The sequence below is a fragment of the Stegostoma tigrinum genome, chromosome 4 (assembly GCF_030684315.1).
Source record: "Stegostoma tigrinum isolate sSteTig4 chromosome 4, sSteTig4.hap1, whole genome shotgun sequence".
Classification (NCBI taxonomy): domain Eukaryota; kingdom Metazoa; phylum Chordata; class Chondrichthyes; order Orectolobiformes; family Stegostomatidae; genus Stegostoma; species Stegostoma tigrinum.
In genome coordinates, this window is record NC_081357.1 from 70142904 (window position 1) to 70165127 (window position 22224).

The 22224-nt window shown below is 41.2% G+C and overlaps 1 protein-coding gene across 1 annotated transcript in view; it reads left to right on the forward strand.

Annotated features, from left to right (window-relative positions):
• l3mbtl3 (L3MBTL histone methyl-lysine binding protein 3) overlaps positions 1 to 22224 on the forward strand; it is a 151587-nt gene that overhangs the window by 109127 nt on the left and 20236 nt on the right. The window contains exons 19-21 of the mRNA XM_048531981.2: positions 6964 to 7046; positions 11545 to 11708; positions 19035 to 19097. Coding sequence (XP_048387938.2) covers positions 6964 to 7046; positions 11545 to 11708; positions 19035 to 19097 — 310 coding nt within the window. The remainder of the gene's footprint in view (positions 1 to 6963; positions 7047 to 11544; positions 11709 to 19034; positions 19098 to 22224) is intronic.

Genomic DNA, 22224 nt, shown 5'->3' on the forward strand with positions numbered 1-22224 from the left:
ATCCATGCACCACCTCTTAACCCCCAAATCTCTGACTCTGAGATTAAAATACTATCAGATATTAATTATCATCTCCCTAACCCAATTTATTGAAGGCAATGGTGGCATTTCTGGTTTTCAGATCAACGTGCCATTTAACTATGATAAACAATTAATTGTGGAAGGATTAGCGAATAGATAGATACATAATCACATTTCTTATCTTTCATGTTGGGTCTAATTACTTCAGGATTTTCAGCTTTAAACCTTGTAACCACAACTTCACAGTATTCAAAATTGTGAAGAATAAGAATTCTTTAGAAAAGAAGACATTTAATTGAAAAATATTTGATACAATTGACCTGTAGTCTTCAAAACCAGTGATAATATTAGATATAAGATAACAAGATGTAGAACTGGATGAACACAGCAGGCTAAGCAGCATCAGAGGAGCAGGAAAGTTGATGCTTCCGGTCTGGACCATTCTTCAGAAATGGCGGAGGGAAGGGACCTCTGAAGTAAATGGAGTGGAGGGGTGGAGCTGGAGAAGGTCGGTGGGATGGTGATAGGTGAGTGCAGGTAGGCAGTGCTGGGGAATGGTCGTTGAAGTGGGAGGAGTGGATAGGTCGCAAAGAAGACCGACAGGTTGTGTCAGGTCATGTCAGGTAAAGGAGATGCGAATGAGAGGGAGGGCTGGTCTTGGGATGTGGTCGACAGTGGGGAGATTTTGTAACTAGTAAAACCCACATTGAGGCCATTGGGCTGTAGGCTCCCAAAGCGGAACCAAGGCAACTATCTCTGAGTGCCCACCAAAGTTGTGTGTGACAGACAACTGTGTAGTGCACTAGTGGCTACTTTTTGCAATGTTGTCAGAACATCCTTAATCAGTTCAACACAGGAATAGTTAGGGGCATATATGGAGCAGTCAAAATAACAGTAGGCCTTTTAGCAAAGAAAGCAACTCAACCGAAAAGAAAGGCAGGGAACATTAAACCAACTGTAATAAATAGGAGAGATTGGTGACAGTACCTTGATTTGTACTCTGGGGAGAACACTGTCATTGAGGAAGTTCTAGGCACCACATGAAGTTTGCCTGTTATGGTAGAGTTGGATATCAAATCCATAATAGAGGATCTTTAGCAGAGCTGTTGGCTCACTTACTGTGGGCAAAAACTCCAGATTCTGAAGCTGTACCATCTGAAGTCATCAAGCAGGAAAATCAGCACCCCTGCATGCTCTGCACAAATTTGTGTATTTCTGCTGGAGTGAGGATGCAGTGCCCCACAGTGTTCATGATCCAAAGATTTTGACCCTGTACTTGAACAAGGGTGACCACTGCCTTTGTGACAACTACAGAGACATCTCCCACAAAAGTGTTTGCCAGTTTTTACCTAACCCTAACCCTATCACAGGCTGCAGAGTCTGGCTGCAAAAATCTACCCTGAATTCCAGTCTTGTTCCAGAACTGACAGATCAACAATTGACCTGGTCTTCTCAGCTGCAAGTGCAGTGCTGTGACCAGAGCACGAGTGTGTTTTGCCTTTTGTTGATCTCAGCAATGCATTCCTTTGTGTAAGCAGTCAAGCTCTGTTTAAGCTGCTGCAGGAAGTTTGTAGCCCGCTGAACCTGTTCAATTTAATGTCCTCTTTCCTTGATAACATGATGGATGTTAGCTGGGATAAGTCAAAGTTTGAAATCTGTTGAAGTCTATTGTGGCATTAAACAGGCCTTGACAATGTGATGCAAACACCACAACTGAAATGCTGTGTACAATTTTGATCCATTACGTAAGAAGGGATAAAGTTGATTTAGAAGCAATTCAGGAAAGGCTCTCTCTGCTGAATCCTGGGTGGGAGGGATTATGGTAGGAAATGTTGTACGAGAGTGGACTCTCTTTGGTATATTCATCTGAAGCTGCTGTCATATGCCTTCAGGTCATCCACAGGAGGAGTCTACTTATTGATCAAAATTGACAGAAAACTGTTTAGCCTTGCTAGCCTGAAATTCAAGTCAAAGATGCACATGATCCTTATCAAAAAATTGATCAACACTGATGGTGCCACACTAATACTTCATAACAATGAGCACTTTCAGGGAAAAATTGACAGATTCGCACTTATAAAGAGTTTGTTTTGACCACCAGCATCAGGAAGACGAATATCATAGTGCTGTCTACAACATTACTATGGACGCGGACATATCTGGAATACTGTGTATGGCTTTAGTTGCCTTACTTAAGCATATGATTTGATCGGAATGAGTTCAGAGAAGGTTTGGTCCACTCATTCCTGGAATAAAAGGGATACCTTCGGAAGAGTTTGACATTTTGGGCCTGTATCCATTGGACTTTAGAAGACTGAGAGTTGATCTTGTCAAAAAAATATAATCCCAAGTCTTCTGATCCCCGTGTAGTTGGAAGAAGGATGTATAATCCAAGATACATGCTGTGACTCCATGGGAATTGACTAGAAAGCTTGAACTTCTAATGGAAAATTCCCCTGTTCCCTATAACCCTCAAAGTGTTCAACACTGAGTTAGAGTCAGGTACTTCAGACAACTCTGACTTACGTACTTGGATAGTGACCAAGGATTTGTTACAGAAAAATCCTTGTCCAACTCCTGGGTATTAATGCAACCAATGGCCATCTACCTCACCTGCCTGCCTGTGCCCACTCTACTTATCTACACATTCATCAGTCCACTTAGCCACTCACTTGTTCTCGTACACAATGAAAAGCTGGTTAAATGTTTCAAAGCTTTCTAGTTTGTTAGTGAATACTGGACAAGGGTGCAGCAGCTAGTGCTGTGAAAAGGGCCATTGCTTTTCCTACAACAGACTAGCAATATGTAGGTGCCATTTGATTTCAGACACACTCCACATTTTTGAAGAAACAGGCCTACATTTTTGGTGCAGTAAAGTAGCAGTTTGGCTCTGAACAGCAAAAGACTTGCGCCATAAGATCATGAGAGGGCTTGACGAGATGGGTGCTGAAAGAACCAACACCAGGAGAGACTGTTTAGTAAGAGCGGAATCTTCTATTCAAGGTAGAGATGAGAAGCTTTGTTCTCTTTCAGTAGATCATTGGCCTGTGGAGTTACCTTCCCAAATGAACGGTGGAGGTAGGGTCATTGGGAATTTTAAAAACTTGAGTTGTGGAACATTCTTAATTTTAAGGAGGTTAAGGGTTATAGAAGATAGAGTTGAGGCCACAATCCTTCCAGCTTATCAAATGGCACAGCGTGCTCAAGTGATTGAATGGACTATTCCTGCTCCTAATTCATGTGTTTGTATGACACTTGAGGTTGTTGATTGCTTCAAACGTGTAGGCTCTGCAGTCTGTTACTCAATGCTGAAATTAGCTCATGCATTGTGAAAGCTGCAGCTGGTATGTCCAAGCTGAGTGAGTGTAGCACAATGGTGTGACTGAGAACAATGTACCCCAAGCGTGTCAAGCCTTCATCATCAGCACACTTTTTGGTATGGAAGAGAGAAGGCAATATATGGAAGGCAGGTGAAAACATTGATCAGTTTCCACTTTGACTCTCTTAGATGTGTCCTCAACGTCTCTTAGCAGGATCTCCAAAGCTTCTATTTTGTCACTAACCTTCATCCATATTCCATCCATGTGCTTCTGTTTTTAAGTTCATGTATAATGTAGCAGGACTAGGTTTTCTTGAGTAACATAATGACCAGTTATTTTCTCAATGCAGTCGAAAGGGGTGCTTTTTTTATTTGAGCCCATAATTTTCTTAGCTCAGAACTGACCACAGAACCCCAACAACCCCTACAGTGTGCAAGGACACCATTTGGAGCACCGACACTACAGTGGCCTTCAACAGCATCCCACCCAGATTGAGTGCCCCTACCCTATCCTATCCACCTAACCTGCACATCTTTGGACTAATCTCGTATGCTACTAGAGAGAAAAGTACACACATGGGTGGAATTTCCTGACATTGTTAGTAGCATTGCAATTAAGGCCTAAATCTTAGCCTGTGCCCTAAAAATAACAGGTGTGGTAGGCTAATTAGAACACCAGCACTTTTAAAAGTTCACCATCAATTCACATTCAACCTGACTAAAATTTGTTGCTAATTCTTTGATGTGACTGGATCAAACACCCGGAACTCCTTGACTAACAGCACTGTGGGAATACCTACAGTGCATGAGCTGCATCAGTTCGAGAAGGTAGCTCACCAGCATTTAGGCAGTTAGCGCTGGGCAATAAACAGTGGCATTGTTGGTGATATACGCATTTATTTTTAGCACGTTCAGCATTTTGCACAATCTCTCTTCATTGGCAGAAACTTACCTCAAAGAAGAAAATGGCAGTGCCAGCTCAGGACCTTTACCTGAACTAGAGGGACTGGTAAATCCCAGTTGCCTATCAGTCGATTTTTTTTTTTTTTCCCCCCAATTCTGCACTGTCAGCTCAATTAATGCTTTGTTCACTGCAAGCAGTTGGACATGATTGTTGCTGGTAGCTGACTGCTTCTATGATGCTACTTGGCCTGCTGTGTTCATCCAGCTCCAAACCTTGTTATCTCAGATTCTGCAGCATCTGCAGTTCCTATTGTCTCTAGTAGACAGGTACCATGGCTTTCATGAATATCTGGGCAGTTGTCTTCTGCTCACCTTGAGCGTAAGAGACACCTGTGCATCTTTATGGTTTTAATTTATTTTTGCCCAGTATGATTTAATACTTAAGTCTTTTCAATGTTGATGTAGATTTCACATTTTAATGGTGGATTAAAATTAATGAAATGGGGTATCAGATATATGGTGAACATGAAAGAAGAGAATCAAAGATACTCAAGCTCATTTCCAAACTTGTAGTGTAAAGACACCCAAAAAACACTGAAAAATGAAATGAAATTAATGTATGTACTACATATCAAAGACAAATGACACCAGCTTTACTGAGCTTTTGCCACATTCCCTGAAATAATGGGTATAGATGTTGGACGTTTGGTTCCACTGAATTTGCCCAACACACAGATTTTCCAGTAAAATTGCAGAATAATTGGCCTGTAAGCAAATCAATAAAGCAGCAGCAAACCTGTCTTGTAATTTAACTACTTTCAGCCTACTTTTTTCTGCAAATTTTTGCAAATGTATTAAAAACAACGTTACCTGATCTTTCTTATAGATAATTGGTTGGTAATTGTGCACTTGAAATACAATCTGATCTGCGGGCCAGTACTCACTGACTGGAATTCGGTTTCACACAGCCACACACTGTCCCTAACAGTGTATTTCTCCACAGTCTTATTTTGCCAAAAAGATAAATAAAAACAAGTTTAATCTCAGCCTGAGTATCTTGTAAGTAGTTGATGCTACTGCTGAGATTTTCCTTTGTCTTCCTGCAGTCCTACAGCCACGTTTGGCGGTAGATGTGAAATGAATCTCTCAGCACCGCTGCAAAATGCCCCATTAATCAATACACACATTTCTACAAGTCCAAGAAAATAAAAACAAGGTCATTTGAGAGCGCTGCCAGAAATGTCTGCCTTTACATGCCAGAGCAGTCACACTGAAAATATTTTGGAGATAGCATGAACTACAGATGCTGGAGTCAGACAACACAGTGTGAAGCTGGAGGAATGCACCAGGTCAGGCAGCATCAGAGGAGCAGGAAAGTTGATGTTTTGGGTCAGGGCCCTACTCCAGAAGAAAGGTACCAAATTGAAACATCAACATACCTGCTCCTCTGATGCTGTCTGACCTACTGTGTTCCTCCCATCTCTACACTGTATTTAAAATATTTTGTTTCCTAAAGACTTACCTTCAAACAACTATTCCTGATGAGCACCATTCTCAAATAACAAGAAGTGGCAGCTTCACTGAGCACTGGCCAGTCAACTTGCTATGATGTGGTCGCTGGTCTGGAGCTTACACCTACTCCTTCAATTCTGTGCTCCAGGTCTTCTTTCCCTGACTCTCTCTGGCCTTGCTCCTGGTCTTTCCTCCGAGTCCACACCATCTCCTCCCTTCCTGGACTCTTCAAATTCACTGCTCTTGCAAACAATTGGTATTAAGAAATGTGTTTGAATGCCTTGCTTGGGAATCTTTGTGTTGCTGTACAGCTAAGAGGGAATGCCCTGAAGAAGAGTCACCATGGACTCGGCATTAACTCCACCAGCAAAGGAGATGTCTCTATGCACTGTGGCTGATTTTAAACTGACCAGTTGGAGACCTTTCGATAAATGAGTCAGCCACCTTATGTCTCTTGCAAACCAGTGGAAGCATCCAGCTAAAGCAACATTCTGGTCAGCATTAGCGTCATAAGGATCAATTTCAGCAACTTCTGAATAGAAACTGCTGCATTACCTTCCAGCTTTCCAGCTCACCGTGTCTGTGTGTGTGTGTAAAATGGACGAATTCATAATGAATTTAGAATTCCAAATTGCAGTGTTGTATGCTGACAGTTTATAACTGTTTGCCTGTAGCTAGAATCTAATTAACTTGTAATAAATAGTAATTTTTTTTAACGTGCATAAACCCGGTCCATGGTTTCTATCAAACTGGTTTGAAACCAGGTAAATTGGGAAATTTTATACTTAGCACTATAGAGCTGTACAGCATGGAAACAAACCCTTTGGTCCAACTCATCTGTGCTGACCAGATATCCTAAATTAATCTAGCCTCATTTGGCCTATATTCTTCTAAATTCTTCTTATTTATGTACCCATGTGTGTAAGTCCTGACATACTTTTGTTCTTACATTGATTTTAGTGAGTGTGGAGATGTTTTTACATAGTTTTGTTTTGAGAGATGTTTGTCTTGAAGCTTCACTTGCTCAGGGTTTACTGTGGTTATGTGCACCTCTTCTTATCTGGAATATTTGAGCAACCAGCACACTCCTGGTCCCCTAGGGGACAGATAATAAAAATATTTGCTGTATATATTTATATGCTTCAATTTTTTTTTGTTTAAGTAACTTTTTATTTAAATACTATTTTGTTTTTTGACTCCTATTCTAGAGCTGGAAGGCCATTGAAGCATCCAAGAATCAAGCAGGAAGAGGAAGTTACAAATAAGGTTAACTGGCAAAATGAAAACAAAGGTAAAGAAACAGATTACGGAACATAAAATTGAACAATCCAAAATGTTGTTTTGTGAAATTTCCGCATTACCAGCGTTAGTAAAAACAGCACTGAAGATTTCACTATGGCATACAAAATGTATTCTATGTAGACTTGAGGAATTCAGTAACCAAGTACCTTAATCTGAATCTTATAACTTTGAACCCCACTGATGAGTTTACTTGGTTCATTTAATAGTGACAACAAATACAAACACATTATATGTCTGTACTTTTTCTCATAGGCAATTCCTTGGGTTCTGTACTTAGTACTAATCTAGGTGAGGTTTCATCACGGAACACTAAAGAGTGAATGAGGATGAGGTTATTTCTGCATGTGGAGGCATTGTCAGTTGACTTGCCGAACCCATTATTTTTCAGATGATTGTCGTGTCATCATTCTGTCATATGCTGCCAAATTAATTAAATCCAATGTTGTACTGCAGCAACACTCAAAATGCGTGAAGACGATGGGTGGAATTGTCCCAAAACCCCCAAATCACGGGGAAATATTCACTCACAGGGAGTGACCAAGAGAAAGGTCACCTCTGGAAAAATAATGGATGTAATGGTGAGGAGCTACTCCTTGCAATGACAGCTTCAACCTCTGTAGCTCTTGCTGTTCACTCAGCAAACCCAGGAGAGATACAGCCTATGACTGGAGGGAGAGCAGGCAGTTTGGAAAGTCAGTGCTGGCATTGAATGATTTGCCAGGGGTGTGTTTTGGTGAGAGCTGGTAGTGTGGTGGGGGAGCCATTTGCTGGATCCAGTTAGTTGTTCATGTGGTCCTTGGTGGAGTTGTCAGCCAGAGGAGGGCAGATTGGGAGAAGGGCTTCATTACAGAAGGGAAAGGGTTGAGAGGCTGTAAGAGTTATGAGAGGTGAGAACAATGATGCATGAGGTGTGGGCAAGAGGATGGAGGTTGCAGGTGGAGTGTGGGGTGGAGAGAGAGGCTGCGAAGGAAAGAGACCAGTTTTCTAAAGCTGTAAACAAAGGAATATTCGGCTAACTGTGATCCAGAAAAACTTGGAATTACTGAAGTAATGAATTCCTTGCAAATGAATTAAATGTGTGGAACTGTGTAAATTCAGCAGCAGCTGTGTTTGGCAAAAGTATAATGAATCCTACTGGAATGAAGACAGCCATTTGTTAAATTCCAAGATGCAGTAAATAGGCTTGTGAGTGTCTGGTTAAAATATTACAGCTTTGTATGTGTGACAGAAATGTATTGACTGTACCCTCCCCCATCTGTGGAAGGTCTGTCTGCAATGTTGGCTTTTTGTGTGTAGAAGCATCTGTCAACTATTTTGGGAGGGTGAAAACTTTTGCTATTTAATGCCTATTATGTTGTACTAGTTGAAATATTATGATTCCATGGAAATTAATACTTTTCTTGTGTGTTGTGGTTTTGAGTTTGATGTGATATCAATTGAAGATGTTAATGAGCTATTTTAATTTTGTTTGTGTCTGTCTAAATAACATGTCAGCACAAATACAGAAGGTACTGATGCTATGTGACAACATCTCCAAGTAAATAAGTTAGTGAAAATGGGGAAAAAAGTGGCTCCTGAAAATATAAAGCTGTTGAGATAACCTCAGGAGGAGCCCTTGAGAAAGAAAAATAATTTTGAACCCTGCGCTACACACACACTCCACTTTCACTGGAATATGGCTGTCGTGTTTTTACAGTACAGAAGGAGGATATTTGATTATCTGCCTGTGCTGACTCTTTTAAGGATTAACTCTACCCTCTGCCAACCCCAACGCCGCCGCCGCCGCCACCACCACCAACACATGCTCAAAAGCTGCACAGTAACCTGCAGGACCCTGGTACCAGAAAGGCACCGCACCATCCTGTTGTCACTAGAATGGTTGCAGAAGTGCCTCTCTGTCCCCTAATGATTGAGTCTCCTTCACTACAGTCCTAACCACCTTTTCTTACCCCTGCTGTCCAGCTGAGCATCCACAGTGCTGCAAATTTTGCATCAGCTGCAATTCCCTGAGACATTGACTGTTGCCAGAACTCAACACAGAGTATCAATTGGCCTTGGGGGGGCTCTTGCACTACCTGCCTTGCCTCATGCTTGCATGCAGCAGTCACCTATACCCTATCCTCCTGCATCCTTTTACGCTGTGGGGTGACCACCACTTTGTATGTTCTATCCTCCTAACTCTCCTTCTCCTTGATGTTCCTTACTGCCTCCAGACCTCGCTAAGCTCTATAATCCGGCATTCGAGTTGGAGGTACTAACAGCACCTCCTGCACACATGATGCTCATTGATGCTATCAGCATCCAAGAACTCCCAAATGTTATACGTGGAGCATACCGTCTCAGTGCGGTGGCCTGCCATCCCTCCTGATTAACCCCAAAATTACCGAGTTGAAGAAAAACTAAATCTAATTCTCACTAATGTACACGAACAGTTACATTCAGTCATTCCAACAGGTTATTTGATTAGGGTAAGAAAAAACTAGAGAGTTATACTCACCCCTCAAAGAGCCAATCACTTACTGACTTGATTCTGGCGTCACTCTGGGTTCTCATGCTCCTTCTCACCAGAAGCTCCTCTCTGCTCCCCAAGGACTGTAGTAGTTTAAGAAGCCAGCTCCGAGCTCACATTCACCTCTTTGAGGGAGACATAGAACCAACTAGGATTGTCCAATCTTTCAATCTTGAAAGACTTGTATTTTAGGTTATGCCTCCTCCTCTTAGATTCTCTCATCAGAGGAAATGCTTTTAATTTGTCTTAAATTTCCTTAGTATCTTGAAAGATTACATCAGATTGTTCCTTCAGCTTCTAAATTGCTGGGAAATCCAAGTCTAGTTTATGTAATATCTTTGTAATTTAGTCTGTGGAGTTTAGGTATCAGGGTGGTATATCCATGCATCCTCCAAGGATAATTGCTCAGACATTCTGGTGGTCAAATAGTCATTGGATCAACATAGAGTAGAGTTGCATGTTGGGACCAAATGGAAACCTCAACATAGCTAACTCTCTGGGAGGTGCCCAGAAAATTGAAGTTTTTGATGGACAATTCCCTTACATCTTACACCTTCTGCAGAAGTCTCTCGAAGTTGGAGACTTTGTAGGATTCTAACTGTGAACTGCACAGCTTCTCCGATAATGATAGAGTATTGAAAACCAGCTGTGACTCCTGGTTAACAATTAAACGAACCACAGATCCACGACAGGCACACCGCCCCCAGTTACACTTCCCAGCTCGTGTAACCCCAAACCTGACATACCCTCAACTCAACCTCAACAGGCCTGAAACAAAACACGCTGGACACAACATCCCTCCTTTGAATGAAATGTTCAGGTAAGGCCCAACATGGAATTTTGGCTGAAGAGAAGCCAATGGTTGACTCTATGTCACAGTAATTGGCATTTCTGAGCCATAATATGTTTTCTTAGATGTGATGCCCAAAACTGCTGTTAGTACTCCAGGTCAAGTTAGGCCTATGTATCCCTGTAGCACAATTATACTCTGCAACTAGATGACAAGATTAGAACAAAGGCCAGCATTCTAATGGTCATTTTTATGAATTTTCTGTATTTGCACATAAAATTTTACCAGTGTGTTCTGTTAAACTTGCATTGTCTCTAGCTTTTTAACCACTTAAAAAGCACTCAGATCTATCATCGTTCGGAGCAATGTGGATGACCTCAAACTTAGCTTTATCAAAATCCATTTGCTGAAGTTTGCTCATTCACTCAATCTCTGTAATATCCTTGTAATTTTATATTTACCTTTATGTTGGTAATGCAAAAAATAGGAGGCACTGTAATCAGCAAGCTTAGAAAATGGCAGACAGAGTCAAAAATTCAAATTGTCAATAAATACAGAGAATAGTTGAGGACCCCCCACAATCCCTGTAAGACATCGCTCATCTTAGAGTACCTGACAATAATCCCCATCTGACAGTCAGTTTCGTCTCCATACAGTGACTTATCTTCAATATCTTGAGCTTCAGTTTTAGTTTCTTGAGAGGGACCTTGACAGCTATCAAATAGAAACATTTCCCTACTTTTTTAAAAACTTCTTCAAAACATTAAGCCACTTATGTTCGCTCTGACCTGCATGGAGAAATTGGACAATAGCAAGAAAGTTTGTGATGTCTTCCACAGTTAAATTAGCCGAGCAGTACGGGCCCATAACTGGAGAATGACTTGTCAATATTGAAACAAACCAAGAAACTGGAAACAAATACTGAAACAAAGGCAACTATATCCTAACTTTGAACCAGAATCCTTAAAGAGAAGTGGAGAAATTTAGAGGAACAATGAAAGTGGGGGGGGGGGGACAAAAAAGAAGTACAACTCAAAACCATTGACTAATCTCTACATTTATTTCAGAAAACCCAAATTATAGTATTTAAACCACAATTTAAGGAAATGTGCATAAAGCTTTTAATGTTTTTAACTACTATTTTTGAATATAAAGTTAATTATTTTTAACCATTTACTGTCTTCACAGAAAATGATGATTTCAACCTGCAGCAGGCATTGCATCAGTCTGTGTTTTTGTCTTCAGCATCACCAGTGCCCAGCCTGCCTCTTTGCTGGGAACAGCACAGCAAGCTATTACCTGGAGTTGCTGGAATCACAGCCAGAAAAGTAGCAAAGTGGACTATTGATGAGGTACGGAAGGAAGCAATCAAATTTTCTTTTCACAAAATTGCACAGCATGCACAAAATCTTACATGCAGTGTGAACTTTGTATGAATATCGCACTTAATCATCCAACTGTGTTTGCATTTCAGTTTATTGATAGCACCTCAATGTGATACAATAGTTAGTCTTCCTACTAATCTTAAGCAACACCACAAGATGTCTTGCAAGAGCAATGGGACTGATAAACTGATGTGATTATTATTTCATATAAAGTATGCGTCTCACAGTGTCAAAGTACCATCTGGAAAACATTTAGGAAAGTACTAGAGCCTCAGGTGTAACACAGCCTGCCTGATGCTGGGGTGTTTAAATAGCAGTCAAACGATTTGCCACATTTACTGTTATAGTGGTTGATTACAAAGACGCCCACCTCAGTACTGGAGTCTAATTTGAGGCAAAGCATAGATGAATGTTATAACCATTAAAGCATACAGTTTTGACACAGATTGTCAAAGGCTTCTCACTGTCTTAGCTGCAAAATCTGGGAGAAACTTGCTGAGAACAGGTCTGAGCAAGAGTTATTCTGGTGAGCCAGAAAAAGCGCATGTGCTCCTGATTGTTGACTCTTGTTGAGTTATTGTTAGACAAGGGAACTGCTAAGTTATGGACTGCAGGCAGGACACGAGTTGAGGCCACAACCATATCATCCAAAAACTGGAAATTTCCCCAGTTTCAGTTAAAATATTTTGTGCAATGAGCTCTGAGGTGACTGGTCAGCGGTAGCTTAGAGTGACTCTTCTCCTGGATTCTCCACTCTTCACCTCATTAATTATGTAACGTGCTCTTGGGCATTCTTCTTGGGGAAGTCATGCAACTGGGCAGATGAAGTAGCTCACCACTGCAAGTACAAGTATTCTCCCCTCTGGTGAAATCCAGCTGCCCGCCGCTTAAGATGCTACAAGCCAGGAACTTGCCTTCATACTGTGATGGTCAACTGTTAGACCGAGGGGATCACCCAGAAGAAAGGAAAGCTCACTCGGTGCTTCACAGGCAGGGATTTGGAGGATGGGATGGTGGAGAGAAGGGCAGTGCTGTCTTCCAAGTGAAGTGGAATGCTCGGTGGCTCAGGAGGAAAGCCAGTGATTTTTCTGCATTTCGCAAAGGTCATCTTCTCTGCAACCACACAGACAGGGCCACTGGTCGCTCTAACTTTGCCACTGCACACGCATCTTACCAAGGTTCAGGGATTGCAGCTCTTACTTTTGCATGCATCGTGTCCACTTAATGGCGCTCAGCCACAGAGAGCACCTCACCACCTCTCATACATCACCACTGACTAGAGTCATTCTGAAGGCATACTGGAGGGGGGGAGGCGATGGCCGAGTGCCATTACTCAATGAATGTACAGCGAATTCAGAAATTTAGCTAATGTTCTAGCAACCTGGTTTTGAATCCCACCATGGCACATAGTGGAATTTGAATTCAGTGTTAATCTGGAATTAAGAATCAACTGACGACTGAAACCATTGTCAACCGTGAGTGAACCAGATGGGTTTTACTGGTCCTTCAGGGAAGGAAACTGCCATCCTCATGTGGCCTGGCCTATGTGTGACTTCAGTTCCGTAGCAAAGTTGGTGACTTTCAGCTGCCCTCTGAAATGGCCAAGTGAGCCACTCATTTCAAGGGCAACCAGGGATGGGCAATAAATGCTGACCAGCCAACAAAGCCAATGTCTTGCGAGTGACTCAAATAAGAACGCTGTCTCATTGCAGGAAAGCTGGGATCAGGTGCGACATCAGACTCCTCACTACTCATGGGGAGAACATTTTAGATTTGACAGAAGATCACAAATGATTGCAGTGGGCACAGATAGACACTAGCCAATCCAGTAAACTTTATTGTGCTGCACCACTCCCATGTTGCCATCAGTGTGACCACTTTGGTTTACACATCCATTTATTCCTGTCTCACAATTCACTCCCTCTCTTCTCCTTTGCATGTACGTCTGGACCTTCATAAGGAGGCCAGCGCTAATGGCCCTCAGCTTCATCTCTGCCTCCGAAAGGGAAGCTACAGAGCTTTCAGAGGATGCACTGGTGAGGCTCTTATTTGCATGCTATACCAGCTCGGGGACTTCCACCTTGGTTGATCCTCTTTCTAGATTAGATTTAGGAATACAGTCGGGTGAGCACATTGACACACATCTGTGACTAATAAAGGAAGAAATATCTCAAGTAGCTGACACTACACAGCAGACTACCCAACACCAGGCATCTGCTTAGCCCCAGGCAGAATATGACCCTTTATTCCTGGGGCCGTTAAAGACTTTGTCAAACTGCATTGACAGGCTCAGGAGCAGCTGGCAGGTTTATCAGAGGCACTTGATAAGCTGGATCAAAGAATGGTGCAAACCACCAACATTATCAATACCATGCTGACTCTGTTATGTATGACTCTGGCCATTTACACAGACAGGTTTTTGATTGACACAGAGGCTTCTATCCAGCACAATTAGAATTTGCTGATAGCTGCATGGAATTGAACTGCATCACTTTGTAAATATTTTAAAAAAACATAATTAATCAGCAATGGGCATCCTTAGGCTCTTAATTCCAGACTTTTTTTTTATTGAACTAAAATTCCAACCTTGGACACACGAGTTTTTTTTGAATTGAAGTCTCCAGAACATTGCCTGGGTCTCTGGAATAATAACCTAGTAAGAAAACTCATTACCTGACTTCCGTCAATATCAATGGCAAAGCAAGAGGGGTTGAGGGATCTCAACCACAGCTCCAGGTGCCACTTCCTCTCAGGGAGGTAGGGTGATACCATTATGTATCTTCGGGAGAGGAAGAGTGACACACTGACCCCACTGAGGTTTCTTCTCGCAACACTCCAGACAAGTTTGATCACTCTACCTCTGCTTTGCCAGTGATCACAGTCTGCAGCAACGAAGGGCAGAGAATAGGAGTCTGCATTCTGGGCAGGCTGTGATTTCTCATCCCTGGAACCATTCTTGTAAACTGTTTCTATGGTCTAATTAACATATTATTGTGTATTATTCTTATAATGTGGTGCCCGGAGCTGGGGATAATACTTCAGGTGAGGTCTGACAAGTGTCCTTACCACGTTGAGATCTTACATCTTCCTGGCTCAACTCCCTGGGCATTCCGGGTCACTTAACTTCCCGGGGCAGTATCCTGCTTGGTAGGGTCTGATCCTTACAATGTCCCATTTCTAGCCATTGCTTCTTTGTCATCCCCATTGGATTTCAACGGGATTTCTGTTAGATGTATCCAAATAAGACCTGGTAGTTAAAATCACCTCGGCCCAATTCAGAGTAAGAAGAGTCAGGGCAAGTGGATGTGGGGTGATGGAGGAGGAATATGGGTTTGAAAGGGGGCTCTTACGTGTCCTGCCAATTCCCAACCTAAAATAATGCCATAGTGTCAGAATTTGACTTGTTTGCATAGTTTTGCATCACAGAATCCAAATTATTCTAAAGTTACCAACGTACTTTTATGATGAGCTTGGCTTAATTTCTGTCACGCTTTGCCAAAATCAAGGAGAAAGTGAGTCCTGAAATGAAACTCAGGGCTTTGATAAAGCATTGAATAAGGTACCTCATGACAGGCTGGTACAGAAGATAGAGGCTCATGGGATCTGGAGTGAGCTGGCTAGATGGATGCAAAACTGGCTTGGTCATAGAAGCAGTGGAAGGGTGCTTTTCAGAATGGAGATCAGTAACTGGTGGTGTTCCACAGGGTCAGTGCTGGGACCTATGTTGTTTGTAATATATATAAATGATCCAGAGAAAAATGTAGGTGGTCTGATTAGTAAGTTTGCAGATGACAACAAAATTGGCGGTATTGCAGATAGTGAGCAGAATTTCAGATTTGGGCAGAGAAATGGCGGATGGAGTTTAGTCCGGACAAATGCAGTGTGATGCATTTTGGAAGATCAAATTCAGATGCGAATTACTCAATAAATGGCAGAACCTTTAGGAACGTTGACAGACAGAGGGACCCAAAGTGACAACACAGGTGGACAGAGTGCTCAAGGAGGCATGCAGTATGCTTGCCTTCATTGGCTGGTGCATTGAATATAAAAGTTGGCAATTTAAGTTACAGTTGCATAAAACTTTTTAGTTAGGCCACAATTGGAATATTGTGTGCAGTTCTGGTCGTCACACTACCGGAAGGACTTCGATGGTTTGGAGTGGTAGCAGAGAAGGTTTACAAGATGTTGCCTGATCTGGAGGGTTTTAGTCATGAGGAGAGGTTGGATAAATTTGGATTGTTTTCACTGGAAAGACAGAAGCTGAGATGCAACTTGATGATTTTGTGAATCTCTGAGAGGTGTAGATGTGGGAGATAGTCAGAGGCTTTTTCCCAGGGTGGAAAAGTCAACTACAAGAGGACACAGGTTCGAAGTGAAAAGGGGAGAGTGTGGGGAAAATTTTTCACGGAGTGGGTAGTGAGGGCCTGGAGCACACAGCCTGTGGAAACAGGCATGTTAGCATCATTTAGGGCATATCTTGATAGACACGTGAATGGGAGGCAAATGGGGGATAGAAATTGTATGTGGGCAATGTGTAGTGGGTCTAAATAAGGACTAGGAATTAGCACAGCCTTGGTGAGCCAAAGGACCTATTCCTGTATTGTATTGTGTTTTGTATTTTTTTGACTGAGCTATTAACATAATTTTAAACCATGAAAGTCCTCAAGGTATTCCGATGGAACAAAATTCATCATAGAAAGTCAAGTCATTTCAAGTCCAAGTGCATTTTTAATAGCACATTGAGTTAGTTATGGCTAATCAACTTCTCAAGCACTGAAAATAAACTATTACACGTGGATAAAAATTTGGTTCAGGAGGAGAGAATCTGGCCCATCAAGCCTACTTCACCGTGACTAATCTTTGTTCTCTGTTCAATTTTGAGAGCCTTGAGTTCTGTCACATTTCATTAGTTCAAATAGATCTGAAATAAGGAAAATTTCAATGTTTTATATTTTTTAATTTTCTTAACTGACCTTCTCTCTGTTATCCAATTGTTTTATCACTCTCTCACTTGTCTATGGCTGATTTCATATTTCATTCACCACACTTACAGTTCTTTCTCACATTTTGCAGTTAGTTTTCCAGACCTTATGCCTGATCATTTAAGGTGAAGCACAGTTGCTTGCCTGGTTCTCTTGGGACCCCAGACGCCCTAATTCCCACATGTTGTTATCTGACAGTGCTTTCAGCAGTCTGTTCAAATTAAACTAGTTGCAACAGTAGTGAAATTTATTCCACAAAAATTTTAGAAACATAAATATAGTGTGCAAATTCTAATTAATGGGCAGATGTTGTTCGATATCCTGTTACAGCAGAATGTGGCCTTTTTCTCACTTTCTTTATATGTCGCTAATCTAAATGTTGCACTGTGCTGCAGAATTTTATTGATTGGACCTTCACGTCAAATGCTTAATTTTTAATCACTTGAGAGAAGCCAGGTGCCCCTATTGTAGTCTGTGGCAAAACACACATGTCCAAACACTTTAACCAATATTTTATTTAAAACCTGTTTACCCAGGTACCTTGTAGTATCAAACCAACAAACATATGCAATTGGATACCGATGAAGTCGCCATATGTAAATAAGACCTGGTAGTTAGTAATCAAAAATAAGAAAGCTATTCAGCATTAAGTTACTGAATTCTTTCTAACTAACCTAGGTTCCCAGATATATACTTGAACATGGAAGACAGGTTGGCAAAGTTTGTAGAGCTGAATTCTTCCCCGTCTTCCCCCCCTACCACCCACCCACCTCTCTGCAGAAGTGGGTCTCACACTGCAGTTAAACTCTTGAGGTAGAGTTTCCTTTCACCTTGAACGTCATCAGTTTCAGTGGCATTTCTGCTATTCTTCCAAGGTCAACTCCAGGGTAACATGCCTTTTCTGGTACATTTCATGAAAGTCCCGTTGAGTCCTCCAGTCAGAGTGCAGTCTTTAGTCATCAGCAATAGTTTTAATGTTCCATTCCACAGGTGAGAACAGTGCCATTGATTGTTTGCATTCCTACCTCTTGTTCAGTGTTGACCAAGGCCAGATGCCATCCTCTTCCAGCAAATGGTTCAAATGTAAATATAGCCTTTGTTTCCATTGATGTCAAGTAACTTTTGTGTCCACGAGCACACTCTTAGGCTGGGAGCTTCTCATTCACACTCTGGTGTTGGGCCCTGACCTATTCAACAGGTCTGTACTCGTTTTTGCTCAGGTCCCATAATTCTACTTAGTCAGCCAATTCTTTGGCCTTGGACAAAAACAGAAATTGCTGGAAAAGCTCAGGAGTCCTGACAGCATCTGTGGAGAGAAATCAGAGTTAATGTTTTGTTTCCAGTGATCCTTCCTCAGAACTGAGTCTGAGAGCCCACATGTTTTTTTTAAACTTGCCCCAGCATTTAAAAGACAAATTATCAGACAATCCACATTACATTACTCAGAGATCTGTTCGTGAAAACTCCTTCCATATTTTGTTTCTATTTTGTGTTTTGTCATGATTTAAAGAAAACGCTTCTTAACGTTATCCTTGGGATTTCATAACATAATCTTACCCTCAATCATCTTAAATTGGAAGACTAACTCTAGAATTAGCTACTGACAGTGGAAAAATATTTGCTGTCACTGTGCAAATTTGCAGTACCCATTTTTAACATTGGGTCCTTCCCAGAGTTCAGCAGGTTTGTCATAAACTCCATGTCTTGGACATTTCCCAAGAGAGGAGTTGACAGAGCTTTGCATTTCTTTAGATTTCAAGATTTACATCTGCTTGTACTTCCCTTTCCCTCTGCATTCATTTTTTGCAGACAACAAATCTTTATTAAACTCTATACTTCTCACCACAAGCAGAGATATGGTGATCTGCTAGTACATAATAATAAGTGAGATTGTCAATTATTGAACGGGCATCGGTCAGCTCAGTTTGCTGGACAGCCGGTTTGAAATGCAGAGTGATGGCAACAGCATAGGTTCAGTTCACACACTCGTTGAAATTACCATGATGGACTCTCCTTCTCTGCTTATTTGAGGCATGGTGACCCTTGAGTTAAACAGCTACCAGTTGTCTCTCTAATGACAGAGCATCTCTATGGTTGATTATAATACAACAGCAATGGTATGCTTTAATTATTGAATGGTAAATAGAATAATTAAATATTGCTTAAATCACCCTTTCATATTTTTGAAGAGGATAAACCAGGAAAAGGAATATTCTTCCCTAAAGTAATTTGATTATTTGTGCCCTTATTAAAATTCAGTGATGTATTACTTTTTGTTGTGAAAGTAATATCCCTCTGGTTTTATTTGTAGGTATCTGAATTTATTCTGAGTTTGCCAGGTTGTGAAGAACAAGCCAAAGCATTTAGGCATGAGGTAAGCTTGAAGACAGTGCTAGGCACCAAAAGTTAAACATTGCTAAATTTCTTTTTCTAATTTTTAAAAAATCCAACATCAGCATGGGTATACCATCTCATCCATCTGAATAGAAGAGTAAGCATTCCAAATGTGTGACTTGGTGAAATGACATTGTCAATTTTCTGCTTATTACTGTGAATCAGTGTTATTTTGGTAACAATTTTGGTGAGGATTTAATTCACTGAAAACACAACCTCCTGCAGAGAATTAAAATCAGTCCCTAATTGTGTGAAAGCAAAATACTTAAAGCTGCCTCTTTCCATTATTATGAGGCTAGTGGCGCATAATAACAGGGATTGCAGGTCAAAGTATTTCATTGTACAGGAAGCATTTGAGGATTCTATCAGGAGATTTTTTTAAAAAATCAACACGAAAATAAGGTTTTTCAGAGTTATTACATTCTGTCAGTCCTTGAGAAGCAAATTAAAACCTTCAGATTGATATTGAAATACTTAAAACAAAAGTGTAGAACAATTTAGTTTACATGAAAGGCAGCAAAAAGAAGTTATTTCATCCAAGCTTTTGTTATTTTTATCATGAGCTATTTTGAAATGTATCCCTCTTCGTGGAGAATTGGAACATTGAATTGAAAAGAATTGGATTATTTAGTTACAAGTATGAGGTAAACAATCCACCTCCAGTACCATTCTTTGAATCTCATGTAGCTTTCTTAATGTCTGATATGAAACCAGATTTATTTGGGAAGGAAGCTGTAACAGCTCAACCCTTCATCCGGGTCTATAAGGATTGTTACGGTCTCAATTTCTGGAACCCTCCTGTGTTGTCCGGTAGAATCTGACAGTATTAAATTAGCTCCTGCATGTGGTGTGTACTTCCTGTAGGTATTCCTTTTTGCTAGTGCTCTGTTCTTGTTGGCTTAAAAGTGACAGCATGCGCAGCATGTTTAAATATCTGAGCTCTTATGGCATTGCTGTCAGTAATTCAAAGAGTTACAGCATTACAGACGAGGCTTGCGCCATTTCATGCATACCGTCAGGATCTCTTGTTAAGATTGTCTAAGTTAATTGCTTTCTGTTTTTCTAGTGCTGTACTACATCAATAATTCAATATCATAATATAGAAAAGCAGCATGTGACTTCTTGCTGTTCACTGTTTCACATATGTATGAAATAAAACATGACTTGAGCAGAAATTAAATTTACAAAAATCTGAAACCCGATCCAAACCTCCCTATTTTTGCTGTTGGTTCAGGACGTGACCTGCAACTGGAAGTCAAGTTAGTTAGTCAGCAATTTTCAAACGTAAGCAAAGTCACTTTTATGTCAACAGACTCAGCAGACTTTTAGACTTAATGGCTCCAGTGCAAATTTCCTCGGATTAACTCTGCATCTGAAGTGAATCAAAAGCAGCCAGACTTGGCAGGGAATCACTTTTCCAGCACAGCCTGTGCTTTCTCTATCTCCTTCAGTAAACTTGTTTCATTCCCTGCGATCTGTTGATCTCTGACCTCAACCTGTAAACACTCATTCCTACACATTTCCTGCCTGACCTGCTATCTCCTCAATCTCTCCTCCTTTTGACAGTGCATGTTGTAAATTTCTTGCTGGCTTTCAATCTCTTCAATTCCCTGCTCCCTGACGAGTGCCTTTGGACACGGACTTTCCTACCCAATAGCTGGTCACCCTCTTGCTCTGCTGTCAGCAGGAAGCAAAGAAGTTCTTCCATTAAATTCAGTAGGACCTTTTGAGTGTTTTCTGGCTTTACGACTTCTCCTGTACGATTTAAGGCCTAAATTTAATCAAGTGGAAATTCCTAGGATGGCAACCTATAATTTTCCCATTCAGGAGTCTATGCTAATTGTTGAGTATGACAAAGAAACAAAGGATTGTAGGCACAAATAATTAGAAGGAAATACTCAGCAGTCAAGGCAATGCTTATTTTTGAATATTAAATGCAGAAAGTATGTAAGGTTCGGCCTTTCATTCCTTTATACAACTAAGCGTTTTTATTATCTGGCCGAGAGGTAGTGTAAAATGCTAGTGCTTTTGCAATATGTGCAATCATTCATATATTTGTAACCTTTCTGCCTCATTTTCACCTCAATTTTAATTCATGGGCTACAAAATTGTTCCAGTGTACGGCGGATGAAATCAGCAATGTTTCCTTGTTCACAGTGCAGTGTATCATTAGGAAAAACATCTACAACTTCTTCAAAGGTGGTATTCTCATTGTGCATCACCAGCTTGGCATGTTCTTCGACACAGTGCAATGCAGCTCATTCGCAGGCAGCTCATTTGTAATCACAGACTGTCCAGTACAGGGGTCTGTTCATGGTTTCCTGTCAGAAGCCATGATTCATTCATTATGCGCTAGCTGTTTGTCCTGTCTCTAGTTTAACCAAACTGTAGGTCACAGGTTGACTTCTTGGCAACAAGGGATATTAAACTGGCAAAAACAAAGAGCTGGCCCAGAATGAAATACAGAGATCTGATGAACAGAGCAGAAGAATGCTCACATAACAGTTTCTGCCTGGCCCATGCTGCCAAGATATGTTGTACACCCCCGATCAAATCTCCAAATTTATCAGTTTTTTATCCAGAGGAACTACCTGTACCACCATTGAGGGAATAATATGCGGAGAAGGAGAGACAGACTTTAAACCCTGTGCTGGTCTGTCTATTCCATTGCTCCTAAAAGGGATTCACTCGATTGCAGTGGTGTGAAAGCTGGAAAGTCACTAATCTATCATTTGAGGGCACTTCAGGTGGCCATGATATTTGATCTTAGTGTCTTGATGTAGACAGTACGACTGAACTGGCTATGTTACACTGGCATGGTTGCTGGTGATACAGGTGATAGAGAAGCAGTTATGAGCTCTCATAGAGGGCAGCAAGTGCTTCTCCTTTGGTACCATTTGCCAGTCTCTTGGGGCTCTGATTCCTATGCCTATATCTTTGAGAGATGTTCTAACAGCTCCTGTCAAAGCTGTAGGATTTTGAGTTGTCAGGTTTTGGATTTTAAGCAAAATAGTAGACCCATCATTAGAATGATTTAAGGGATTTGGTAGCCTAGTGGTAATGGTTGTGTAATTCAGACACCCAGGCTCACGACCTTGTGGCATGGG